Raw genomic sequence first — 24,050 nt, 5'->3', positions numbered from 1 at the left:
ACAATCTCAAGAAGTGGAGACCAGGAGCAGGAGTTATAAGATAAACCGGGACTCTACATGTAGCCGATGGACACTGCGCAGCACAGCTTTGTGCAGGCTTGTCTCCAAAACCATGGGAATCGGTTGCACCCTGCGAACAGTGAGCATTGCTGTGGGGGAAAGCTGGCTGCAGCCGTCATGGGGGCGGCAGTAACCCAGCCTTCCCCGCTGTTTGTGCAGCCCAGAGCCTCCGAAACTCCACCTCGGCGCAGGCTGGAGTCCTTGCACACAGAGGAGACCATGGGAGGGACGGCTCGGGAGAGCCCGGAGGACTGCCGCTTTCTGGATGTAAGTATGTGGCTTGTCAGCGTGATAAATGTCTAATATGCATGTGTACTCATCCCTCCTCGAATCATCAGCAAACCTCTGGCTATCACCGTTTTGTCATTAATTAGGCAGAAGCATCCAAGGTGCGCAAGAAGACCTGCACCAGATACCAGCTTTGCGGACTGCTCTTCAGCCTGCTGCTCATTTCTCTTATCCTGATTTTTTTTGGTGTCAAATATCTCTGGAACTCAACACCCAGAAAAGTAAGTAAAAACTTTCTGGTGCAGTGTTTATGTGCCGCTTCCCCAGTCAGAGCTGTCCCCCTCGACTCACTGAAAGTTTTCACTACACCCCAAAACCCCAGCAATTTTAGAAAATGCATTTTCTTAGACCACAAGTATTCACATAAAATACCTTTGTATTATGCATAACTAGCTTTTACATTATACGGGCTGAGGTTTTTTCTCTGTCACCACATTCTTTCCCTGACTGACAATTACAGGGGATGGGAGCTACGCCACGAAGAGTTAAAGTTACTCTTATTCCACCGGCAGCAAATTTTATGACAAGTAAGAAAATATTTTCCATTTCATTTCAATTATCTTGCCAGGAACTGGTGGAAAAGTCATTATGCCACCGCATAAAGAGGAGAGAAAGCCAGGACGCAGTGGTGATTGATTGTCATGGATTATATTTCTTACTTTAATGTGTCTGCAATGTGAGGGGATGGTGAGACGGATTAGCTTTTGGAGGAGCTCCTGCTAACTGGATTGGGCTCGTTTATTCCCAGCTCCGCCGACAGACGCTACTGTAAGTGCTGAGCGTGCCGGTGGCGGCATCTCTGCCTGCTCGGGCCAAGATCTTTGCAGTTCTGCCAAACCTCCTTCTTCTTTGTCCTATAACCCAAGCTATTCACTTAACCTTGGAGCCAACAACCTGCCCAGTGCTCCTCGTTCTCCTCCCCTTTGAGTTTCCATGCTTGCCCAGGAGGTCCTGCTTTGCACCCTGGTGCCAGCAGGTTTTGCTGACTCCCAAGAGCATCTCCAAAATTCCCATGGGCAGCCAAGGCAGCTTCTTTCTCACGGCAGCATCTCCTCTCTCCTGCCTGCCCCACAGCAGAGCAGAGGAAGAGCACAGCTCACAGGAAACTTTGTCTTCTTATCAAATAGAAATAAGTACCCTCAAAATAAAAGAAAAAGTAATAAAAGCCATATGTGGCTCCAGGGTCCTGCCAAGATGGTTATAAAGTCTCTACTGTTCCTCGAAAACCAGGGTGTGTGCCAGCTGTGGGGGGGAGATAGGCTATTAACCCCCAGAGGGGAGGTTTCCTCTGAGCTAGCAGCACAGAACCATTGTTGTAGCCCTGGAAAAGTTATCCAGGGTACCAGCCTCGGATAAGTTATCTAAGGAACTAGCCCTTGGCATCCTCAGTGGTGGGCACTGGTAGAGAATGGAATCCATTGGTATTTCTGAAAGCCCTTTGCAACTCCTGCTGGGCAGGGAAGCAAAGCACAAGGTCACAGGAAAGCAAAGATATTCTCATGGTGAATCTGCACTCTGATGCTCCTGGCGTCCAGCATCACCACGTCTTCTGTGGCTGCAGGATAGTGCTTCTCCAGCTGGCCTGGGAGTCCTCTTGGAACAGCAGGAAGGGGGAGACAAAGTTCCTAACACTGGAAAGTATAAACCAAGGGGAATTAAACTCTTTAAAGAACAAAAAGTGCTTTGAGCCCCTTCTTGCAACCGGAGAATGGGAAAAATCTTTAAAGGAGGCTTGTTCCTCCAAGGGGTTGCCTTGGACACTGCCCTCTGCGTGGCAGCATCCGTGCTGGCTGGCACAGCCAGTGAGCGAAGGCGATGAGTCAGCTAACGAGGGGCTTGTCGCAGCCTCGCAGAGGGACATATTTCAACGATTCGTGAGCAAGTGTCATTTTTAGCCCTATAAAACATCTCGCAGTTCTCTGAGTGGCACAGAGCCGGCCAAGCCGAAATGGGTTAGCTGGCCACTACGTTGGGAGAAGTAATTATTCGTAAATGGAGAGGCACTCGAAGGTAAGATGCCACCTGGGATCCTACCCTGCTAGAAATTGTTTATGGCACTGTGTGTATTTTGTCAGTCAAAACCAGCAGCCTTCCGGCCATTTTAGGCTTCAGACTATATTTTCCATACCATAAAAATCTATTGACAGCCATATATCTTTATAAAAGCCTCCTGCTGACTAACAGGAGACGCTCATGGCTGCCAAGGCGCACACTGCTCTTCTAAATTTTAAGCAGGGGTACAGGTACCTGGCAGTTACCCATGGCCAGTTCTGTGCCGAAGCTTCCTCCAGCAGCTGCAGATCAGAGGGTGCTGATGCTGAAAACATTCCTAAGATATTTTGAACCCTCTGACAGGCAGGGATGTGCAAGAAATGGGACTGTAGGCAAAGCGTTTGCCCTTCCCAGGGACGTCGCTACGGGGTCAGGGAGCTCCTTTCCTGGCTCTGCAGCTGAGCCGGGGCACTGACAGGGCTTTCCCATCCCTGTGCCTCTATCGCTTTCCTCTGCCCTGTGGACCTGAGGGGTTTTGCACAAGCCCTTTGCTTCTGCACAGCACCATTTTATTTGGGAAAAAAATACTTTCTGAGGCTCGACAGCTCTCACTACACCAGCAGGATCATTTTTGTGATTCAAAGAGCATCTGCCACAACTCATCCTTTGAGGGTCAGGCATCCACAGAGACCGGAGGGCTGCTGGGCCAGCTGAGTGCAGCGAGCACCTGCGAGGAGGAGGTGGCTGCTCCCTCCGTGCTGCTCACCCTGACTCCCCATGGGGATGAGTGCTGCCAAGAAGCCGGCTGCTATGCCCTGAAGCTCTTCAGAAGCCCTCGAGGAGGTCTTTGATCTGCAGGCAATCCCTGATCTCCTCCAGGCAGCAAGAGGCTTTTACCTCTGCCTTGCCAGGAAAAGCAAAAAGCACACTGATGGAGCAAGAAAGACGGGGATGCAGTGATGCAGCGAGCAAGCTTGGGATGCAATGATGGACCAAGAAACACAGGGACAAAAAGACAGAGCAAGTGAGCCAGGGATGTGGTGATGGAGCAAGGAAGGCAAGGACAAGGCTCTGAACTTGGGCTCTGAACCTTGGGCTCTGAACTTCAGTTCAGTCCAGGATGTAAACAGGCTTGTCCCACAGAAAACACTGGCAAAAGCTGAGACATGGCAAAGCTTTTGGTGGAAGCGTGGGATCAACATCTTCTCCTAGGCTCGACACACATTTCCCCTTCAGCCTGACCCCATCCTGCCCTTCTTTGCAGCCCCAGTGCCTGGGAACTAACTCTCCTTGCACTATCCAGACAACCATCCTGGCTCAGAATTGGGACACAGAGAAGAAGCCAGCAGGGTACCCAGCACAGGGGTCAGGTACCCAGCAGCAGCCTACTCGCCTACCCGCTGGTGTGCGACACCATGTGGGAGGCTTAGCTGACCCCCATGTGGTTTTATCCCTCACAGATTTATGACATGGAACACACGTTCTTCAGCCACGGCGAGAAGAAGAAGATTGTGATGGAGATCGACCCATTGTCCAGGACAGAGACCTTCAGGAGTGGGAACGGCAGTGAAGAAATCCTGGAGATCCATGACTTCAAAAATGTGAGTGTGACAGAGTTTGTCCCCAGGATCCTGCCTGCTGTCTTGCGGCAGGACTGGTGGGATCCCTTAGGACACCACAGGGTTGCTGGAGCAAAATTTAGGATGCTCAGGAAGAGCACTGCTCATACGCAGACTCTCTAGGGGAGGATGTGTATCTACATAAGCTCCCACCCATATTTCATAGTGGCGTGGTTCAGTTCCCACGAAATACATCCTAAAAACAAGACCTAGTTATTGGATTTACCCTTGCAAAGGAACACAATCATCATAAATCTATCCAAACCCAATACATTTGTCTGTCTGGAGAGCATTAAAACCTTCTGATAATGTTGTAGGCTCTCTCTGAAACCTAATTAAAATTTGTAGGAAAATACCCTGTTCAGTGACATATGGCAAAATTTTCAGCTAATAGCCAAGCAGGAACTTGGGGCTGAATGTTCACAAAGCCATAACGGTCAGATGCTATTCTGCATATTTTTATTTATGACAACTAGAGCTCACAATAGTTATAAGGAGAAGGGAGCAAAGTAAAATTTTATGACTACCTGCTTTAAAATATTTGTAAAAAGCTCAATTCCCCCAAACGATAAAACGCAATATCCCTTAGGAGAACCTGTTAGTACATCTTAGCACCGCTGCTGAACAGAGTTTGCACAAAAACATCAACTGGAAAAATACAACTAAACCCTTATCCAGCTGTACCCGCTGTGTGCTGGAGTTATTTATCCTCCTGCTTTGCCCTGACTGCTTTTACGGTGTTTGTTTTGATGCTGTAGGGAATTACTGGCATCTTCTTTGTGGGACTTCAAAAATGTTTCATCAAGACTCAGACTAAAGTCCTACCTGAGACGACAGAGGCCAAGATCCCCGAGCTTGAGGTAGGTGAATAAAACAGGACACCCCTCTGCACCCAGTGAAACCCACTCCTCTCGTTAGCGTTGGGAGCGGAGCTGCCATCCCCACCACGCTCCCATCTGCTCCAGCTTTCCTAGAGACTTTGCCACAAAGAAATAATGAGTCGTGATCGCTTCATAAAATGATCTTATTTCAGAGGATTGCTTCTAAAAACAACAAGTAGGAAGAGACGGGATTAGACAGCCAACAGACAAAAACCTCTCAACACAATACTGGAGATCAAGAACAATAATCCTGTTGTAGTCAAAAGGTCGCAAGGCAGCTCAGGATTAGCAGGCACCAATAAGTCAATCAAATTGTTTTCTCCAAGCATTGAGCCTCAGTTCTCAAGCAGAATAAGGCAGAAGTAATGAATTTAAGAGAGCAGCAGTATAAGAAATGCGATTTGAGAAAGCGCTTGGCATACAGCCCTGGGAGGTGGGAAGCTCCAGGCTGGGGCCACCTCTGATCTACACGACCACTCTCCCTTCGATGTGCCTGATTGCATCTTACACCCACTTAAATTTTACACACTGCATCCTTCTGCGGAGTCACAGGCTTTGCATGCTGCATGGAAATGGATTTTAACTCCATATTTTAACCCCTCTCTGACAGCACAACCCAGGGCAATGCCTCAGTTCCTTGAAGGCAGTTGTCCCCAGAGCTCAGCTCCATCCCTGAGCCCTTAGTCCTGTAGCACAGCCCTTCCACCTCCCCATCTGCAAGACGAAGGGCGTTAGCAGATTGAATCTCTCCTTAAGGAAGCCGCTGCAGATAAAATGCCAGCAGGACATGTTTGAAACGAAGCGTGGGCAGAAACATTTCCCTGAATCATGACCCAAATTCCCTGAAGCCGATTCTTTGATTATGCCATAAGAAGCTAATAGATCTTCTCGCCTATCGTCGTAAAAAGGATATGTCTTCCTAAACTTCAGCAGAACATAGCCCCGGGAAGAGAGCTAAAATGTAAAACCCAGTGAGATAAATGTAGATTTAGGCTCCAGTCATCTCTTCCCAGAGCCCTCACACTGCCAGGTCCTTCAGACAGCACCTCTCCAACCCCACGGCTTTCACTGGAGATCCTGAAAACAACTCAGACTGGGTCAGGTTGTGTTGGCACTTTCCTAAGACTTCCCAAAGCCATAAGGAAAAACTCTATAAAAGAGAAATACAGCTCCAGACGCCTTCTGGAGAGAAAAATGCCATTTGCCAGCTTGCTCTACGGACTACCACCACCAACATACACAACGTTGCCTTGGCAGATAACTTAGCACAGACCCATCCAATAGTCTTTATATATTTCCCTCTCTAAGTGCCTGCCAAAACACGCCACAGACTAATGCAATGGCAGAGACATGTGGTATAAATTACAGAATATAGCCGTGCAAAGAATTTCTGTGAGGAATAAATTAAAGTGTTCGATCACAAAATCAGTAGCAGAAGGAGAGAGAAATTAAGTAGTAAGAGCAAAGCAGAGAGATGTTTTAATCTTGGGTTTTAAATAAGCTGAGGTGCTCCAGAAGGCTATTCCAGATGGTGGAGGCTGCCCAGGAGAAGGTTCTTGAAGCATGACGAACAAAGGGAGGAGAGATCAGGGTGGTGCTGGCTGGAAGTGGGAAGGAAAGACAAAGCTCATGATGGGTCTCCTTTGGTGAGGACCAGTGGGATAGTGCATGTGCACCCAGTGAGCACCATGAACTAAGGCAGAGTAGGATGAACTGCTCTCTGGGAGGAGAGAGATGCCTCTGAGTAAGCCAAGGGGAGGAGAAGCAGCCAGCAGTGGGAAGAGGGTGCCTCACTACACCAGGTGAAATCTTGTTGTTCTTCCAGGGAGAAGAAATCACAACCACTTACATTGAGCAGTCTGTAGTTTGGGTGCCTGGGGAAAAGCCCATTCAGAACAAGGAGTTCCTGAAAAGCTCCAAAATTTTTGACATCTGCAGAAATGTGACCACCTACTGGATCCACCCAACACCAATAGCAGGTACAAGGAGCCACCTCCACCCTGAAATGCTCATGAGTCCACTTGCTGGGACCAGCCCTGCCACCTACCCGTATCCCCTCTGCCGTTTACCCCAGTGCAACATAGTGGGAACCCATTTCTGCTGCCTCATTATACGTTTCAGACACGAACACAATGTTGGCCATGACTATGAGAGAACATGGCTAATAGGAAGTTTCTCTCTACAAAGTGCTCATCTCTGCTGGCTCCCCACTGCCCTGTACTTTGTAGAGTGGCCACCTTCCTCATAACATGGCAAAAAAAATGAAAAAGACCTTTGTACGTGCAAAGAAGCCAGCACTGCTGGAAACTGGGACGTCTAAATTCTCGTCACCGCATGAACACCAGAGCATGAGCAGACATCTGCATCTAAATCACACAACGGGGTTGCCACCTCCAGCTGCTCACTACACAGCCCTTGCAGAGGTTGTGGCCTCTGAGATCCGCCAGTGTAATTACCCACTCTCTAACCCACTTCTATCCGAATGAGCTAGTTTAAAAACCCCTACTGAGAAAACTCCCTCTGCTCTGCAGCTGCAAAGATACAGAAGCACATCTTGTCCCCCCAGGGGTACCTGTCAGCTCACAGACGTTGATGGTCCTGGAAGCGAGAGGGCATCAGGGATCCCCAGTGAAGAGTCTCCCATCCTTTGCTGCCCTCACCTTTCTGCTTCCTCTCTCCTAGCTGTTAAACTGGGCTGCAAAGAAAATTAACGCTGCTGTGGGTCTTACCTAAACCACCAACAGGTGCTGTAGTTGAGTGTAATCTGCCTCAAGTCTGCTTTGCTGGGGTTCTAGAGCAGCAGAGCCCCCCATGAGAACGTGCTTCCTTGCACCTGCAGCCCTGTGCTGGGGATGCCAACACCACCCACAGACCCATGTGCACAGGGAAGGGATAGGCCATGTCATTTCTATCCTGTCCTCCTGCCCTATTATCCCCTACAGCCCTTCACCCAGGCTTGATAAGAGAAGGAGGTAATGGTCTACAGCTGTTTTTCTGGTGGGGTTGCTCAGGTTGGAGTGTTTTCCTCCTCTTCTTGTATCATAGCATCAAATTTTGGTAGAGACACTAACGCCTGCTGTGGCATTTGTCCCCCTGCACCCTGGTTGTTGACAGCAGTGTTTGGGCTCTTCCTGCAGCTCCTGAGCTGGCTGACCTCGAAGGGGCAGCAGAAGAAGCCTCTGAGCTGCTCATAGACAACCAGAGCTGGTTGAATGGTGGGAGCAAACATGAGGTGGACAAAGATGTGCAGCTGGGACCAAAGCGCAGAGCACGGCAGCTCACCGAGGAGGACCTGCCTGTCAACGACTACGTGAGTGCAGGGAATTGCACCCTGGGATGCCCCAGCTGTCTTCTCAGGGTGCCCTGGCCATGCTCCCGGGGTATCCTGGCTGTGCTCCTGGGATGTTTGGGTCATGTTCCTGGGGTGTCCTAGCCAAGCTTCTAGGGTGACCCAGCCATGCTTCTGGGGTAACCTGTTCCTGCTCCTTGGGATGTCCTGTCAATGCTCCTGGGGTGTCCTGGCTGTGTTCTTGGGGTGCCCTGGCCGCGCAATCCCCCTCACCGCACTGACACTGGCTCTTCCTGGCAGTCGGAGAACGGGCTGGAGTTCCACCCCTTGTGGGATGAGCGAGGCTACTGCTGTGCCCAGTGCCGCCGCGCCAACCGCTACTGCCGGCGGGTCTGCGAGCCCCTCCTGGGCTACTACCCCTACCCCTACTGCTACCAGGGCGGAAGGGTCATCTGCCGGATCATCATGCCCTGCAACTGGTGGATCGCGCGGATGCTGGGCAGGGTGTAGCCTGTGCTGCGTAGCACCCGGCATTTGGGTGCTGCTCCGTGCCTGCCTGCCCCATCGCCACCTACCCAGACGCATTCTTAAACAGTCGACACGCGGGTCCCTACCTGCTTGATTGCCGGTGAGCACACAAGCCCACTGGCCACGGCACCTGCCTGGTGCACGCGCTGCCTGTCCCCACCCTGCATCCCACGCTGCTCCTGTGGAGCCAGGGGAATCTGTGCTCGACTGCACCGTCACCGTGCTGAGCAGCAAGAGGCAAACAATAAATGTCTTGTATGAGCGATTGCAAAGAAAATGGAGAGTCATTTTGTCTCAGTCTGTGATGCTTAATGGGTCTGAGAAGTGATCTAATTGTTCAGCTGCCTCGTCACGAGCATCCATAACTCAGGTACTGGGACTGCCAGCGCTTGACTCGCTCAGAACACGCAGAGGTCCTTGATTTGCTCCCTGATGGCGCTGGTTGTTGTTCAGCACATCCTGACCCTCTGTTCTGGCATGCTCTGATGTGTTCGGTAGTTATTAGTGACAGCTCAGGAGTGGCACCAGTCCCTTCGGGAGCGATGTACAGCACGGCTGTGTGCCGGCGAGGTGGAGGCAGGAGCAGGCACAGGGAGCCCCTGAGGAACTGAGCTGCCAAAGCCACAGGGAGCAGAAGCATGGAAGATCCCAAGTGCCATCAGCTCTCTCCATCCCTGTGACCAATAAACAGGGAAAACCTGAGCTGTGGGGGGAAAAAAAGGAAGGTTTTGACACTGCAGCCATGCTGAGCAGAGCTGAGGGGGCTAATGGCCAACATCCCTGTGCTCCCCCTGCGCAGCCCTCCTCTGCTCACAGCCTCAGAGCTCATGCCAAACCCCAGGTTCCAACTTTCATCCCAAGGAGCCGGCTGCTGCAGAGGAGCCTTGACATCCTGCAGGTGAAACTCTCACAGTGTTACCCAGGGAGCATGAGCTGCCACGGCCAGTGCTTCCCAGGGAAATGCCTGCATGAACAAGCCTGCCCAGCCAAACTCAGAAGGAAAGGAACAGAGGTGGGACTCTGTTGACTGCCACTCTGCAGGGTGCCAGCCCTGGTGTCCCAGGGACTGCTGGGCCCTCCCTGCATCCATGTAGCTCCCATGGGAATATGAGTATGTTTTAAGGGCAGTTCCTTCTACCCCTGTTCATGGTTGTGCTGGCAAGATGATCAAAACTCTGGGAGCACGACGCCGCCTACATGGCATCCCAAGTGATACCACAGAATCACAGAACAGTTGGAGATGGAAGGGACTTCTGGAGCTCATCCAGTCCAACCCCCCTCTTAAAGCAGGTTCACCTAGAGCAGGTTGCACAGGCATGTGTCCAGGTGGATTTTGAGTATCTCCAGAGAAGGAGATTCACACCAACCAGCCTTGGGGACATCATGCATTTCTGACAAGTCTCCCAAGACATTTATCCCCCTGAGAGGAGGTCTGAATGCAGCAGGGGTATATGAAACCCACCCAGCCATAGCTGCTGCAGGAAACTGGAGCCCTGGGGCCAACCAGCAATGCTCACGTCCCAGCTCGGGGGGTCCAAACAGGTCACCAATGCGCATCCAATGCCTTTACCAGAACAGCAGTGCCCCAAGTCTGCCTGGCATCTCCCACAGCACACGCCTGTGCCTCCAGGAGCTCACTGATGTCTCTCCAAATGAAAGCAAAGTGTCTACATAAGCACTATTTAACCAGATAAGATCTGCACATGTTGATGGCTGCAGCAATGAACAGCCTTGACAAACTTCCTCAGTCTTCAGGACAGGACAGTCGGTGCTGGTTTTGCTGCAGCAGCTCAGAAACATCTGGGCTCCCTGTGTCTCCCTCTGCTGGCACCATCTCTGCCCACCTGATACTGCATAAACTGTCAACCCTGAGAAAGAAAGCTGCCTGGGGAGGCAGGGGTGCACACCAGTGCAAGGGCCCTTCCCGCTACGCAGGCTTTCTGATCAGGATGGGTTTATCCAAACCATCTCCACCCATTCATTAATTGCCGTCAGCCGTCTCTTCACCCCAGTTGCCACGCTCTGATGCATTCTGCCTCTCTGTTCCAATCCCGGAGGCTTCTGGCCAGCCAGGCGCTGGCAACAGTCCGATTTACTTACCTAGGTTAAACACAATGTAAGGATTTCAGGTATTCCCCTCGGGTTCCTCCATCAGCAGCAAGGCTGCCCTGCACCTGGTGATTTGCTGCACCACAGAGTGGTTTGGTTGGGGCAGCTCACAAAGCAGCGGAGCAGCGTTTACTAGTGGGCTGACGCTACACGTAACACCTCCTTTGCCATCTGCCTCCTCCCCAGGAGCAGGAGCAGCAGCCCTGGCAGCTGACCAGCTGCTCCAAGCCACAGCCCTTGTGAGTCGAGTGCCTCTGATCCCAAACCCCCCAAAACTCAGCAGGAGGGGAGTTTCACGGCACCACTGTAGCATCACGCTCGCTAAGGAAAAGGCTTGCTGGTAAAACAGCCCAAAAATGATCAGTATTGAATAAATATAAAAGCTTAAATCCATGTTTCTTTCTCTGTCGGAGAGAGGCTGGCGAAGAAGGCAGCTCCAGCAGTGCTGCCCTGCCCTTTGCCCCAAGCAAGCGACTGGCAGCAGAGGATGCACGCGTTTGCATGGAGCTGAACCCAACCACCCAGCTCCTGGGCTGGGAGATCCTCCAGGCCTTCTGCTTCAGCATGGTTACACAACTGCTGTTATGAAGAAAATTCAATTACAGAAGTTATTTGTAAGCACGAGTGCCCCAGTGAGCATCAGAGAAAGGCAAGCTGCGATGGTCCAGAGGTTAGCGGCTGGCCCGGGGCAAGAGGATTACCTCCCAGGGAGGGTTTGCTGCTCTTTGCAGTGACTTTAAGCACAGGAATCTCCAGGAGATGAAAAGCCAAGGAGGTTTCATAGAGCAAAATATCTTAATATTTATTGTGTTTCAGGACAAAAGAGTTCTACCCAATACACAAAATGAGTTAAAGCAGCATATAATACTGACAATAAAGTCACAGCTGACTCAGTGCAAGGACACCTACCAAGGTAAAGGCACCAGGAGCTACATCACCAAACCTCACTACAGCTTACAAAGAATCACTACAGCCAGTGCTTTAAGAAATACAACTATAAAAAAGTATATAAAACCCAGGGCAGGGAAGAGAGAGTGCCTGGCAACAAGCCGAAACCTTGCTGAGCCAAGGGCTTCAGGCAGGCAGGGCTGCGTTTTAACAGGGCAACAGCCCCATCTCGAGAGCAATCGTGTCTGTAGAGCAAGGGGACATTGAGGAGCTGCTGGAGATGAAGGAAAGCATTGCTTTCCCAATAGAGGCACTGAAGGCGAGCCTGGAGAGTCCCGTGAGGCTGCCAGCACGGTTGGCTTTGGCACGGCACTTGAACGCGCTGCCGAGGAAAGAATCAGGAGCTGCAGCACCTGGGGGAGCGCGCTTGCTGTAACCACCGCAGCTACACTAATTATCGCACGCGGTGGCACAGCAGAGTAGTGTTAGGACAAGTCCCTGAGCGCATCAGGACAGCTGCTGCACTCGTTTCTATGAGCTAGTTGAGAAGATCAGTCAGTTTAAAGCAAGATTTCACCAAGCGGCATCCAGAGGAAAACTGGAGGTGGTGGCACCCTCCCCGGCTGCGGAGAGCATACCCTGCAATGCACAAGAAAAAGCATTAACAGACAAGGCTGGAAATATACACAGCTTAAACTAATGTGGCAGTCATAGTTCTGTAAGTGTCTTTTATCCCCACACAGTCCCAAAAGTGGTACCCGCCACTGTGCAGAAGGTCCCCAGGAGTGAGCAGGTAGCAGCCAGGGATGCAGAGGCACATAGCAGCCTCATCACTGATGGACACACATACCCGGCCACAGGGTGCTGGGGGCCAGCTACACCATCTCATACTGGTTGTTTGTGATGTACTGGGACAGGCAGCAGGAGAGAATGATGCCAATCAACTGAAAAAGAGAAAAAAAAACCCCATACGTCAGAGGTAGCCAAATTCAGAACACAGTATTACAGGGGAAAAGCCTAAAAAATTGCTCCAGTTCTGTAAAATCCAAGGATGGACAACGGGATTTACAAACCACAACACAGGCTGCTGTGCCCTGCTTTGGAATAAGAGGCTGAAGCAGAGGATCCTGGCAGGCATCACCCAAACAAACTCCTCACAAGAGATGCTCTGCATCCCATCCTGTTGCGTTTTGTTCCACGAAGCATCTACTGTTTTACGGTGTTTTCAGAGATTACACAGATGCATCACAGAAAACTACACAGCCACTAGAGAACACCAGCCACCTCTCCCTGTTGCAAGGACAGCAGGGAAGCAACGTTGCTGTTTTCACATCAGCATCTGAAGGACAAGCTACTGTTATCACAACGTTGCCTCCCAGCCCCTGTGCAGACATTTAGGGCCAAATCCTGAAGGAGCCTGACCTACACAAGCAAAGTTAGAGGCACATTTGCATGATGGGTCCCTGCTGGCTGCAGGACACAGCCAGGTTTGCTACAAGAGCAATAAAAGCCAGGAACCAGTTACAACTCCCAAGTCTGGCATCAGCTGAGATAATTTCATGGCTAGGAGCATGCAGCTCACTGTTTGTGTGTCAGTCACGTCTCGGTGACCCCACAGCAAGCAACTGAGAAGAAAAGCAGGGTGAGAGCCTGGGCACAGCAGACCTGCTCCAGCTCTGGGGCTCTCCCAGCCACAAGTAAAAACACTGGGCAGCACAAGCTGCAGGCAGGGGCTGTTGCGTCCCACCTCTCCCTCTGTTTAGCACATCCATTGTGGGAAACACACGGCAACGCACTCATTACAGGACAAGTATCTTGGCAAGGTTCCACCTCGCAGCTCATGCCACAGCCCTCATGTGCTGGATCAAGGGGAGGTCGAATTCAAGCCCCTCCAAAGTCAACGCTGGCTGAGCTCACTCTGCAGCTGCTCAGTGCCAGGAGCCCAGCAAGCTACCAGCAACCAGTTAAGGGCTGCACTTCCTGCAGCTCCCACTGCAGCGCATTGGAAAACCCTCAGCACCTCGGGAAACCCCACAGCAGCATCAGCGTGCCCAGCACTGCAGAACTGGGGGCAGGGGCCTCTCATTTCCTGCTGGGATAAAGCATTCCGGAGCAGGGGCCGGTGAGCACACCACCGCTGCGGCTCCTGCAGGAAGTGTCCTACAGGATAAAGTAAAGGAGAGGTTGGGGTGCAGGAGGAAGAGGAAGCAATCACAGGGTAAGGCGACATGCAGGGTGTGAGCTGGCAGCACAAGCAGTGCCCCACAGGTGCTCACAGGCACCAAGCCACACAGAAGCGATGCCAAAACGCCTTCCTGATGAAAGGGAGATCAGTGGGTAGGAAAAGGAATGGCGCAAATTTGATTCTTGCCAACAGCAGATGCAGGGAGCTTGCCCAGCACAGCACAGGCTCTGTTTGGCTTTTTCTTGAAGTCAGTTATTTCAGATAGCAGCTCTTCACAAACAACCTGGGCTCGCAGAAACAGAGCTGGTGCTTTGGCCATGGGTTTAAGAGACTGGAGAAAGCACAGCGGTGAGATTAAACCCAAGGGGAATCTGCAGAATAGCTGCTCCTCCCTGGCTGAAACAGGCTGTGCCTTTTGTACACTCACCAGACTTTACACAGAAATTAAATACCTCCAGAGACATCCTAGCTTCACTGCGCACTCCTCCAGTGCCAGGCAAGGGAGATTTACCTGGAAGCACGCAATGCCAAAGGAGATTCCAGCCACAATGCTCATTTTTGACTCCATTGTTGATGTCACCAGGAAAAAACAACCCTGCAGTTGACAGAAAGTGAGCATTCAGTGCTTTTTTTTTTCAGTTCAGTGCTTTTCACCCCCAGGAGCAAAACCAGCAATCCCCCAGCGCACCGGCAGCTCCAGGAGAAGATGCCCTCACACAGGCAGCTCAGGGCTCCTGGCTGCCACCCTCCTGCTTGACCTCGTCAAAGTCATTTCCCTATCATTTCCCTATCAGTGCTGCGCCAACCAGCCTCCCAGCCCAGCCACACTACCAAGGAGAGTGCTGCCCTTGGGCTGCTCCCAGTGAGAAGTGCTGGGTTGAGCAAGGTGATTTATCACAGGAATGTCCCATGCATCACCCAATCATCCCTACTGGATGAGGTCACCTGTGCTCACTGTCAGGTGAGGACTTTGCTCAGCCCCTGGGAGACTGCTCAAATGAACTTCACAGGAAAATGATCGCCTTATTCACTTGTTCTCCACAGCACACAGCCCTGAGTACAAACACTCAGGTCCAGCTGGTGCCTGACCCCCAAGGAAGAAGTGAGGGGGACCTCAGACATGAGGAAGGGCTTGTTCCTTCATGCCCTTCCCCTACATCCACCCCAGGAGAGTCCCTGGACCACAAGGTGTCTGCATTAAGAGAGTAGTTCTCTTTTCAAGCCTCACAGGGAAGGGCAAGGCTGCCTCCACCTGCCCAGCTCTGCCTTCCCCACCTCCAGGACCGGCAGGGGTTTTTCTTCTGAACTTAACTTACATCCACAAACACTTTCAGCTTGGCTTTGCTCAGGTCTTTCAGATCCTCCGCTGAGCAGTCATCTTGGCTCTTGCAGCAGCTCCGGGGGATGCCCCTTTGAGTGAAGTACTCAGTCTTCTCCCAGTCTGAGTAGTTCTGGACCCCACAGCAGTGCAGCTGGAGGGGGAAGGATGTTTGGGGAGCCCAGTCATGTTAGGATACTGACCTCCCAGTCCTACCACCACTCCCATGGCTCCCCTGCCCTCACCTCTCCAGAAGCCAGCCCCATCTTGTGCTCCCATCCAGCACCTCCACCCAAACTCAAAAGCCCACAGTGCAAAAGGACCCCCGATACTACAATGGTGATGCCAGTAATGCAGGGAGTCCCAGGGCCGAGGCGAGTATTCCCATCCACTGCCAGCCAGATGCCAGCCTGCGGCACTCACAGTTCTCTGGATGGTGTCGACAGCCTCGCTGTGCCGATCTGCGGTCACATTGTAGTCCCTCAAGGCCATGTTGAGGTTACTCTCAAAGTTTGTCTTAATCTGCAAGAGAGAGGTTTCTGCGGTGGCGCCGTCCCCTCCCCTCCTTCGGGACCCGCAGCACAACACCACCACTGCCCTGCATTAGTCACCGCTTGGTGACGGCAAAAGTGACTTTGGCCATGGCCAGAAGACATTCCCCTGGCCACCCAGGCAATTAAACGCGGTATTAAAGGGCAGGCTGGGAAGCACTGTGGAAGCAGTGGTGCCGAGTGCAATAACAAGCACCTACACGGTGCCAGCTCCCCCCATAAGCAGCCTGCTCCGCAGCTCAGGAACCCTCAGAGGAGCCTTAATTACAGAAATTATTGCAGAAGACAGATCAAAGCCAGAAATTAAACTCCAGGGCTACTTTGCCTCTTCTGGTGGAGGGGCAGCGTGCTGTGCAGGTGCACCCTCCACCCGTCCCCAACCTTATGGGGACCTTATGGATCCTTACGGGGACCAGGTTGCTCTTTGGGCTGGTTTAACCCCATTTTAGCTAAAGTAAATACCACTCCCAGCAGCACCTTTGTTTCTGCAGTGACATCCACAAGTGCACATGGGTTAAAACCAGGATCAAACTCGCTCTGCAACATCAGGAGATGGTAGCGCTGCCCAGACTCACCTCGTGCCTGAAGACGAACCCCACAACTGCAGCGACCAGGACGATGAGGAAGATGAGGGACAGGAACATGGCGTACTGCGGGCAGAAAGGGCGGGATGGGAGGGATGGGAAGGAGTGGGGTGTGATGGGGTGGGGTACAGCGGGTGGGATGGGGTGCGATGGAGGGGGTGGGATGGAAAGGGTGGGATGGGATGGGATGGGATGGGATGGGATGGGATGGGATGGGATGGGATGGGATGGGATGGGATGGGATGGGATGGGGTGGGGTGGGATGGGGTGGGATGGAGGGGGTGGGATGGGATGGGATGGGATGGAATGGGGTGGGGTGGGATGGAGGGGATGGGATGTGGTGGGATGGGGTGGGATGGGGTGGGGTGGGGTGGGATGGGACGGGGTGGGATGGGACCCCGTCCCGCCCCGTGCGGGGCCACCCACCAGCTTGAGCATCCAGGTGCTGCCACGGCAAGTGGCGAAGCAGCCGAAGGTGCCCAGGAGGACGACGACGGTGCCGGTGCCCACCAGGACAAAGGGGACGTTGGTGGCCTTCTCGTCCAGCAGAGAGAAGTAGACGGCCAGCCCGACCCTGCCCCAGACGCCCACGGCCAGCAGCACGATGCCCGACACCTGCGGGGGGGACACAACCCGCCGCGGCTCGCGACTGTCGCGACAGGGCGGCGAGGCCCCGCGGGGCAGGGGCGGGGCGGCTGCGGGGCGGCGCTCACCCAGAACACGAAGGTGTAGGTGAGGAGGACGCTCTTGAGACAGGTGATCACCGGCTTCGTCTGCAGCCGCCGCGACGGGGACGCCATGGCCGACACCGGGGCCGCGGCAGGGGGGGACGGGACCGACACCGGGGCCGCGCCTCCCGCCTCGAGCCGCGCCCCCCGCCCTCAAGCCACGCCCCCGGCCCGAAGGCCGCGCTCACCTCCTTGTCCGAAGGCCGCGCCCCCCGCTCGAAGGCCGCGCCCACCTCATTGTCCGTAGGCCACGCCCCCGTCCGCAGGCCACGCCCCTCCGTGTCCTCTCACACAGGCCACGCCCCCACCGCTCACGCCGTGGCCGTTAGGCCACGCCCCCTCGCCTCTCCACGCCCTCCCCGCGGGCCCCTCCCCGCCCCAGCCGAGCGCTCACGGAAATGTCCGAGCGCCCCCGAAGGCAGCTCCTCCCCCCCGGGGGGCTCCCTGCCTGCCCGGTGCCACCCCCCTGCCCACGCCTTTCCCGTCCCGGGCCGCCCGGTCCCTGCTCTCCCAGCCTACGTGTCCCCCCGTCTCCTGCTAGTCTCCCTTGCAGAGCGAGGAGTGCCTTGTGCCACAGCACATGGCGCCGCCGCCATGCCAGCAAGCGATGGGCACGCTGCCTGCCCTGGGGCAAGGGCCCCGTCTGCCCCTCACAGGGCTCCAGGCTTCCCAGCCAGCCTTCCCCACACCTCTGCTCCACCAGCCCTGTGCAGTGGCCTCCCATCAGCCTTCTCCTGCTCGGCACAGCTGTGTTATTAATTAGCGTGCTTACAGGCCTGGCCACCACATAATTAGCGCATTCAGGCAGCGCATCCGCCCACTGCGCCCCACGCCAAGTCTCCTACCTGTCTGTGCCAGGCTCATTGCTCCTCTCCCCTCCCCCGTGCTGTCCTGTATTCCAGAGCCGAAATCCCAGGCATCCCCTGCCTCAGCTCCCTCCCAACCCCAGGGGATGCAGGGCTGTGGGTCCTAACAAATGTGTTTCATTACCTCTGCTTCTCAGGGGCTGAACTTCAGCTGGAAAACAGACCCCAGCTGGAAGCACTGGCCTCCAGACCGGTTTCGGAGCCCGTTGTCTGCAGTGAGATCCCTCCCTCCCTCCCTCTCTCCTGGAAGGAGGTGGAAAAAGGGTCCTGGCTCCTGCAGTTTTGTCCTCGTCCCCTGAACCCTCATTCACAGAGCCCAGCAAGGCTGGTGGAGGCGCAGCTACGCTCTCTCCTGTGCCAATACAAGCTCCTGGATCTTCTGCTTGCAAGGAAAAAAAAAAATCTAACAACCTTTTAAAGTCTCAGAGAAGCAGGAGGCGCACTGGAAAACGGTCGATCCTGGGATTTATTTTTTTTGACAATCTCATCATTTTGGGCCTGACTCACAGCTTTTGAATGTTTGGGACAGACAGCAGAAGGGAAAAGTAGTTTTGCTCAGCACGGGCAGCGAGGACAAGCAGGAGGGGAGGTGCAGTGACAAGGCGACGGAGGGGGCTGTCGCCCTGTTTCCAACCCTTCTCTGCCCTCGCCGGGGCTCGTGGTCGCCCCTGGAATCGGCACGGCAGGCAGGCTGGCCATCCCCCAGCCCCCCGGAATGGCGCAGGAGACAGCCCCCATCCTGCTGGTTGTCCTCGCCAGGCTGGTGTCGTCCACATGGCACGAAGGTGAGCGCTGGCGTGCGTGGGCACAGCGAGGCTCCTGGGGGACAGCAGGGTGCCGCTCCCCTGAGGGGGCGAGGGGGTGGGAGCAATGGGGTGTGATGCTGGGGAGAGCATCAGTGCCTGCAGGGTGGGCTGCGTGGTATGGCAAGGAGCGGAGGGGGTGCTGGGAAGCATCCAGAGAGAAACAGAAAAACAGCCTCTCCATCACGCCCCTGCCTGCGGGAGCGTAGCTTTCTCAATGACTCCTTGCTCCCACGGGGGCTCTTGACCTGCAGATGTTTGCCTGGACAGAGTGCTCGGATCCAACCTCCCCTGCAGCTAAGCAGCTGGGTTAAGGATCAAAACCCTTGTTCTGTTTCGGTGGGGTTCCCCTTTCCCTGCTCTTATCCCCTTGCCGAGCTGCCAGCGCGACTGGCTGGGATGCTCCTGCCCTGGGCAGCCAGAGCTGGCCCCAGGTGAGAAGGAAAAGGCAGTGCCTGCACAAAAAGGGGACATCATAATTAAATGGCACGTCTGCAGGGACCGTGGGACCGTGGCCATGGGCTCAGCAGCCCCTTGGGAAGCAGCCCTGCTCACCAGGTCCCTGACGTCCCGGTGGATGCCAGCTCCGTCCTTGCCCTGGATCCCTGTGCTCCCCAAGGCAGCCGTGGCAGTGTGGGAAAGGCGCCGGGGTAAAAGGCTTGTGGAAACGAGTGGGCGACTTAACGGAGCTTGTGGGAAGCGGTGGGGAGTCGCTCTGTAATAAAGTTCATGTTGGAAAGTTTTTTAATGGAGTTTCCTCCCTGTGACGGTGGGGCTGCTGCTTGGCTTGCCTTTGGCAGACATTCCCTTCCCAAAACCTGGAGTTGAGTGAAGGGGAGATGGGAGCGGCTGCAGTGGGGGCTGCTGCTTTGGCCAGTGTCCCTTCCCAGACTGAGCATCCCCCCCATGCTGGAGTGGGGACTGCGGTGGGGTGGGCTGGCGGCGAGGAGGGGGCAGCGCTGGCTGGGGCTTGAGGAAACGCAGCGGAAATGTGAGCTCAGTGCTGGGGAATGCCACGGCCGGCCGAGGGGCCATGGGGAAGGATGCCAGCCCTCTCCCCCTGCGCGGCTCGCTCCCTGCCTGCTGGTCCCTTGTCCATGGGGACATAGCGTGGGTCAGGGGGTGGCCTGCAAGGATAGTGCCAGGATGCGATTCCCTCATTCATAGGGCATGGGGCCCCTCTGCACAGCATGGATGGCGTGAGGCCAGCAGCTCTGGCCAAGTCCCTCCAGCAGCTTCATCCTTCCCTGGTGCTGCATCCCTGCTGGCCCCCAGCAAGGCAGCATGTCTCTCCTCCCTTGCCTTGGCCAGGGACTCCACTGGGAGAGCAGCTTTCTTCCTTCCCTTGGGAGGCCTGGTGGCAGGGACAGTGCCACAGGACAGGGTGGAAGGAGGACTTCCCAGCAGTGCGAAGCTGGGGGGGGTCAGTGCCAGCCCACTTTGCACCAGCACCCGTTTCCTGCCATAACCACAGCTGCTCCTGCCACTGTTTAGTCTGCAGGCTGGTGCCAATGCACACCACATCGCTGGGGACTGGGCTCACTGTCTGCCCAGCTTAACCCTTGACAGCAGTCCCAAGCACAGCAGGATTGGGTCTGCCCGGGGATGGGATTGCTTGCTGGGAGTTATGTGGTGATCAGGGATGGAGGATGCAGCTGCATGGGGAGGCATCATCTCCTGGGTCACAAATTGTGATGCAGCCCCCTCACCTCTCTCCTCCTTCTCAGGGTCTGGCTACTACACAGCTGAGAGCCACACCAATGAGGTGTATGTGGAAGAACCCCCTCCCGAGCCTGCCCTGGACTATCGCCGAGGTACAGCATCCAAAGCCATCCCTCGGGTCCTTGTTGGGAAACCAAGTCATGACAGGGCTGAGTGACCCCCTCATGTCTCTGCTCTCCCCCAGTGCCCCAGTGGTGTGCCACACTCAACATCCACCGTGGAGAGGCCACCTGCTACTCACCCCGAGGGGGCTCCTACCGCAGCAGCCTGGGGACACGCTGTGAGCTGAGCTGCACCCGCGGGTACCGGCTGGTAGGGCCCAGCACCGTCCAGTGCCTGCCCAGCCGCCACTGGTCTGGGATGGCGTATTGCCGACGTGAGTGTGCCCTGCCCATCAGCTTGCCGGCATCCCCACAGTCACCCATGGCAGTGAGTCCTCAGTGCTCTGCCTGCCAGCATGGCAAGGCAGCCTATTCCAGCCCCTCTTTGCTCTCCCTGTCCCAGAAATCCGATGCCACGTGCTGCCAGCAGTGCTGCGGGGCTCCTACGTGTGCTCAGCTGGAGTGCAGATGGATTCCCGCTGCGACTACAGCTGCCTGCCCGGCTACCAGCTGGAGGGCGACCGGAGCCGCATCTGTATGGAGGACGGGCGCTGGAGCGGGAGCGAGCCAGTCTGTGTAGGTAAATTCTCACCCTACCATCCTCCCAGCCCCACGCTGCTGGGGCACACAGGGGCAGGCCACTCTCTGTCCCCAGGGTGCCTGCTGGTATCATCCCCAACCCAGGTGTTGCCTGGCCCCAGCTCCAGCATCTCCTTACGCTGGGAACCCGGCCCCACTGTCACTGAGGTGCCGTTAGCCCAGAAGCATGGGCTGGTGTAGGGCATGTCGATCTGGGATCGAGGCACTCGGGGCTGGCTTTACCCGGGTCTTGTTTGCTTCAGGGAGCTTGGGCTGCGCACAGCATCCCCGGGGTGCCTGAATGCCAAGGGCCGCGCCTGGCCCTCATAGCCCTGCCCTGGCACCCACAGATTCCTCAATTTTGTCTCCTCTCTTTGGGCAGATATAGAGCCTCCCAAGATCCGCTGTCCAGACTCCCGGGAGCGGATAGCTGAGCCAGGCAAACTGACTGCCATCGTCTACTGGGACCCGCCTCGTGTGAAGGATTCTGCTGATGGCATCATCAAGAGGTGAGGGTGGAGGTGCTGAGGGCTGGGGACCACACTGGGTGTTCCCTCCCAGCATCCTGACAGAGAAACACATCTGCTGGGTGTAGGGTGATGCTGCGGGGCCCAGAGCCTGGCTCCGAATTCCCTGAAGGAGAGCACGTGATACGCTACACTGCCTATGACCAGGCGTACAACCGAGCCAGCTGCAAGTTCAGCATACGCGTCCAAGGTGAGGCGGGCTCACCAGGGGCTGCTGGCAGTCTCTCCCCAGCTCTGGGCTCCGTGCCCCACAGCTGGGGCCATGCCCCACCACCCCCAGCCCTCACCCACCCCCCTTCTTCGCAGTGAGGCGCTGCCCTGTCCTCAAACCTCCGCAGAACGGCTACATCTCCTGCACCTCTGATGGCAACAACTACGGTGCAACCTGCGAGTACCTGTGCGACGGGGGCTACGAGCGCCAGGGCACGTCCCTGCGGGTCTGCCAGTCCACCCAGCAGTGGACGGGCTCCCAGCCCCTTTGTGCACGTAAGTGGGGCCGAGCAGGGCAGGACCAGCCCACAGCGGTGCCTGGTGGCTGTGGGGGGGCTGCCCAGCAGGGAGGAGGGGTAGGGAAGGGGTGGTGGAAGGCAAAATGGTATCTCTCCATGCACCAGCCTCTCCCTCTAGCCATGCAGATCAACACAGCCGTGAACTCAGCCGCCAGCCTGCTGGACCAGTTCCACGAGAAACGTCGGCTCCTTGTCATCTCAGCTCCTGACCCCTCTAACCGCTACTACAAGTTGCAGATCTCCATGCTACAGGTGAGGAGACCCTCAAGCCCGCTCCCTTCCCACCCAACCCACCCAGCCAGCAAACTTTCATGGCTCCCTTCTCTGCAGCAAGCCGCCTGCGGGCTGGATCTGCGGCACGTCACCACCATCGAGCTGGTGGGACAGCCCCCACACGAAGTGGGCCGCATCCGTGAGCACCAGCTGTCTCTCAGCATCATTGAGGAGCTCAGGTAAGGGGATGGGGTCTTTCCTGTGGAGCCCACTGTCTGCAGGAGAGGAGTGGGGATAGGGCCACCTCCAGGGATGGCAAAGCAGGAGGTTGCAGTTGGGTTTGTGTACAGCCATTCCTGGAAGCCCTGAGAAAGAGATGGGAGCCACCACCCCAGGAGGTCCTGAGCGTGGTTGTATGGGGTAGGCAAGCTCAGCTCCAGCCTGCAGCACCCCTAGCCCTGACAAGCAGCTTCTACCCGTACATCTCCAGGCAGTTCCTGCACCTCACCCGCTCCCACTTCAATGCGGTGCTTCTGGACAAGGCAGGAACTGACCGTGAGCGCTACATCTCCCCCGTAAACCCCGATGACCTCTTCGTCTTCATTGACACCTACCTACTGACCGAGCAGGAGTCAGCACGGCGGGCACAAAGCGGGGACCCCTGCGAGTGAGGCAGCACCGGGCAGACAACCCTGTCCCCCACCGCCACCAGCCTCAGGGGACAGACATCTTCCTTTCTGCTTTTCTAGTCACCCACCCTAGAGGAGGACCAGGGTGCTGAGGACCTCCAGAGGCAGGGGAGCCAGCCTGCTCTGGCCCAGAGATGTGAGCAGGGACAGGGATGAAGGCCAGCAGCACCCCCACTGCCCAGCAGCCAGGAGCAGCCTCCAGCTGGGCTGTGGGATGGCTCAGCCCAGCCAGGACCATGGTGGGAGACGCCAGAGCCCCTCCTGCTCAAACTCCAGGGCAGGGGTGAGAAGGGTGCCAGACACTGGGCTGCTGGAGCAGAGAACAGCAGCCAGGCCAGACACAGCAACCGCCTCCAATACAGCAGCTTCAGCCTCCCCACCCCATGCACAACCTGAACCCGCTCCCGCCAGCCTGGGCTCAGCCCTGGCAGGTAGGCGCTGCTTCCAGGGTCCTGCCAGCAAGCCTTTAGCATTAATAAAAGCAAACGGTCCCCGACTTGGCAAAGCCAACAGCACACAGCACAGCTCCCCCGAGGGCTCAGCGTCCCCACCCTGCCTTTCGCTCCCCCAGGGCACCCTTCCTGGGAACTGTTCTGGCAGTAGAATATTAACTCAAAATAAATAAATTTGTATAAAAGTGAGTGTTGGCAGAAGATGTGTCACAGAGAGGCCTGGGAAACAAATCTTTCCCGAGGGCCCTACCTGCAGACCCCCAGGCTGACCCTGCACGGCTCCATCCAGGGCTGGGCTGGGCACAACTGCCCCCAGCCTGGAGCCAGCAGCAACCTCCAGGAAGAGGGGGGAGAAGACAAGTAGGGAGCAGACTGGGAAACAGAGTGGGTGGGAGGAAGAAGAAGAATGGAAAGAATAAAAAAAAAAAAAACCAACCACATTTCAAAGCATAGTGCCAGGGGAAAAGAGGGGAGGATCCACAAGTGCTCCAGTTCAGCCTGAAGTTTAGTGCAAAGCCTAAGACAAAAGGAAAACCCTTTAAACAAGGCGAGGCCAAGAAGACTTTCTG

The 24,050-nt window shown here is 55.3% G+C and overlaps 3 protein-coding genes across 4 annotated transcripts; 2 read left to right on the top strand and 1 right to left on the bottom strand.

Annotated features, from left to right (window-relative positions):
* Positions 1-264: 264 nt before the first annotated feature.
* On the top strand, positions 265-8,817 carry TNMD (tenomodulin). The gene is made up of 7 exons (XM_069867709.1): positions 265-327; positions 435-569; positions 3,801-3,941; positions 4,718-4,819; positions 6,666-6,819; positions 7,978-8,150; positions 8,430-8,817. The coding sequence occupies exons 1-7, from the start codon at positions 280-282 to the stop codon at positions 8,637-8,639; spliced, it is 963 nt and encodes a 320-aa protein (XP_069723810.1). The 5' UTR covers positions 265-279; the 3' UTR covers positions 8,640-8,817.
* Positions 8,818-11,553: 2,736 nt separating this feature from the next.
* Positions 11,554-17,126, bottom strand: TSPAN6 (tetraspanin 6). 2 transcript variants are annotated; one of them, XM_069867613.1, is made up of 8 exons: positions 17,006-17,126; positions 16,719-16,907; positions 16,284-16,358; positions 15,581-15,679; positions 15,156-15,311; positions 14,351-14,434; positions 12,505-12,598; positions 11,554-12,293 (listed from the first exon to the last, which is right to left on the bottom strand). In XM_069867613.1, exons 1-7 carry the CDS (start codon positions 17,090-17,092, stop codon positions 12,530-12,532), a joined length of 759 nt encoding a protein of 252 aa, XP_069723714.1. In that variant the 5' UTR covers positions 17,093-17,126; the 3' UTR covers positions 11,554-12,293; positions 12,505-12,529. The 2 variants fall into 2 exon arrangements, with proteins under 2 accessions (XP_069723714.1, XP_069723716.1); XM_069867615.1 differs by lacking the exon at positions 16,284-16,358.
* Positions 17,127-18,139: 1,013 nt separating this feature from the next.
* On the top strand, positions 18,140-23,622 carry SRPX2 (sushi repeat containing protein X-linked 2). The gene is made up of 10 exons (XM_069867356.1): positions 18,140-18,671; positions 20,417-20,503; positions 20,596-20,787; positions 20,916-21,092; positions 21,474-21,600; positions 21,687-21,808; positions 21,925-22,104; positions 22,246-22,379; positions 22,458-22,579; positions 22,831-23,622. Exons 1-10 carry the CDS (start codon positions 18,602-18,604, stop codon positions 23,009-23,011), a joined length of 1,392 nt encoding a protein of 463 aa, XP_069723457.1. The 5' UTR covers positions 18,140-18,601; the 3' UTR covers positions 23,012-23,622.
* Positions 23,623-24,050: the final 428 nt, after the last annotated feature.

The sequence above is a fragment of the Phaenicophaeus curvirostris genome, chromosome 13 (genome assembly GCF_032191515.1).
Source record: "Phaenicophaeus curvirostris isolate KB17595 chromosome 13, BPBGC_Pcur_1.0, whole genome shotgun sequence".
NCBI classification, from domain to species: Eukaryota; Metazoa; Chordata; class Aves; order Cuculiformes; family Cuculidae; genus Phaenicophaeus; species Phaenicophaeus curvirostris.
Note: the sequence above shows the minus strand (reverse complement) of the source record. Positions and strands in the feature narration are given on the sequence as shown.

Coding starts and splice junctions, on each gene's coding strand:
- TNMD (XM_069867709.1), top strand. CDS start 280: ATGGGAGGGACGGCTCGGGAGAGCCCGGAGGACTGCCGCTTTCTGGAT. Junction 3,942..4,717: donor AGATCCATGACTTCAAAAAT/GTGAGTGTGACA, acceptor TTGATGCTGTAG/GGAATTACTGGCATCTTCTT. Junction 4,820..6,665: donor CCAAGATCCCCGAGCTTGAG/GTAGGTGAATAA, acceptor TTGTTCTTCCAG/GGAGAAGAAATCACAACCAC.
- TSPAN6 (XM_069867613.1), bottom strand. CDS start 17,092: ATGGCGTCCCCGTCGCGGCGGCTGCAGACGAAGCCGGTGATCACCTGT. Junction 16,359..16,718: donor GCACCTGGATGCTCAAGCTG/GTGGGTGGCCCC, acceptor TTCTGCCCGCAG/TACGCCATGTTCCTGTCCCT. Junction 15,680..16,283: donor GGTTCGTCTTCAGGCACGAG/GTGAGTCTGGGC, acceptor TCTCTCTTGCAG/ATTAAGACAAACTTTGAGAG.
- SRPX2 (XM_069867356.1), top strand. CDS start 18,602: ATGGCGCAGGAGACAGCCCCCATCCTGCTGGTTGTCCTCGCCAGGCTG. Junction 21,601..21,686: donor GCTGATGGCATCATCAAGAG/GTGAGGGTGGAG, acceptor TGCTGGGTGTAG/GGTGATGCTGCGGGGCCCAG. Junction 22,105..22,245: donor CTCCCAGCCCCTTTGTGCAC/GTAAGTGGGGCC, acceptor CTCTCCCTCTAG/CCATGCAGATCAACACAGCC.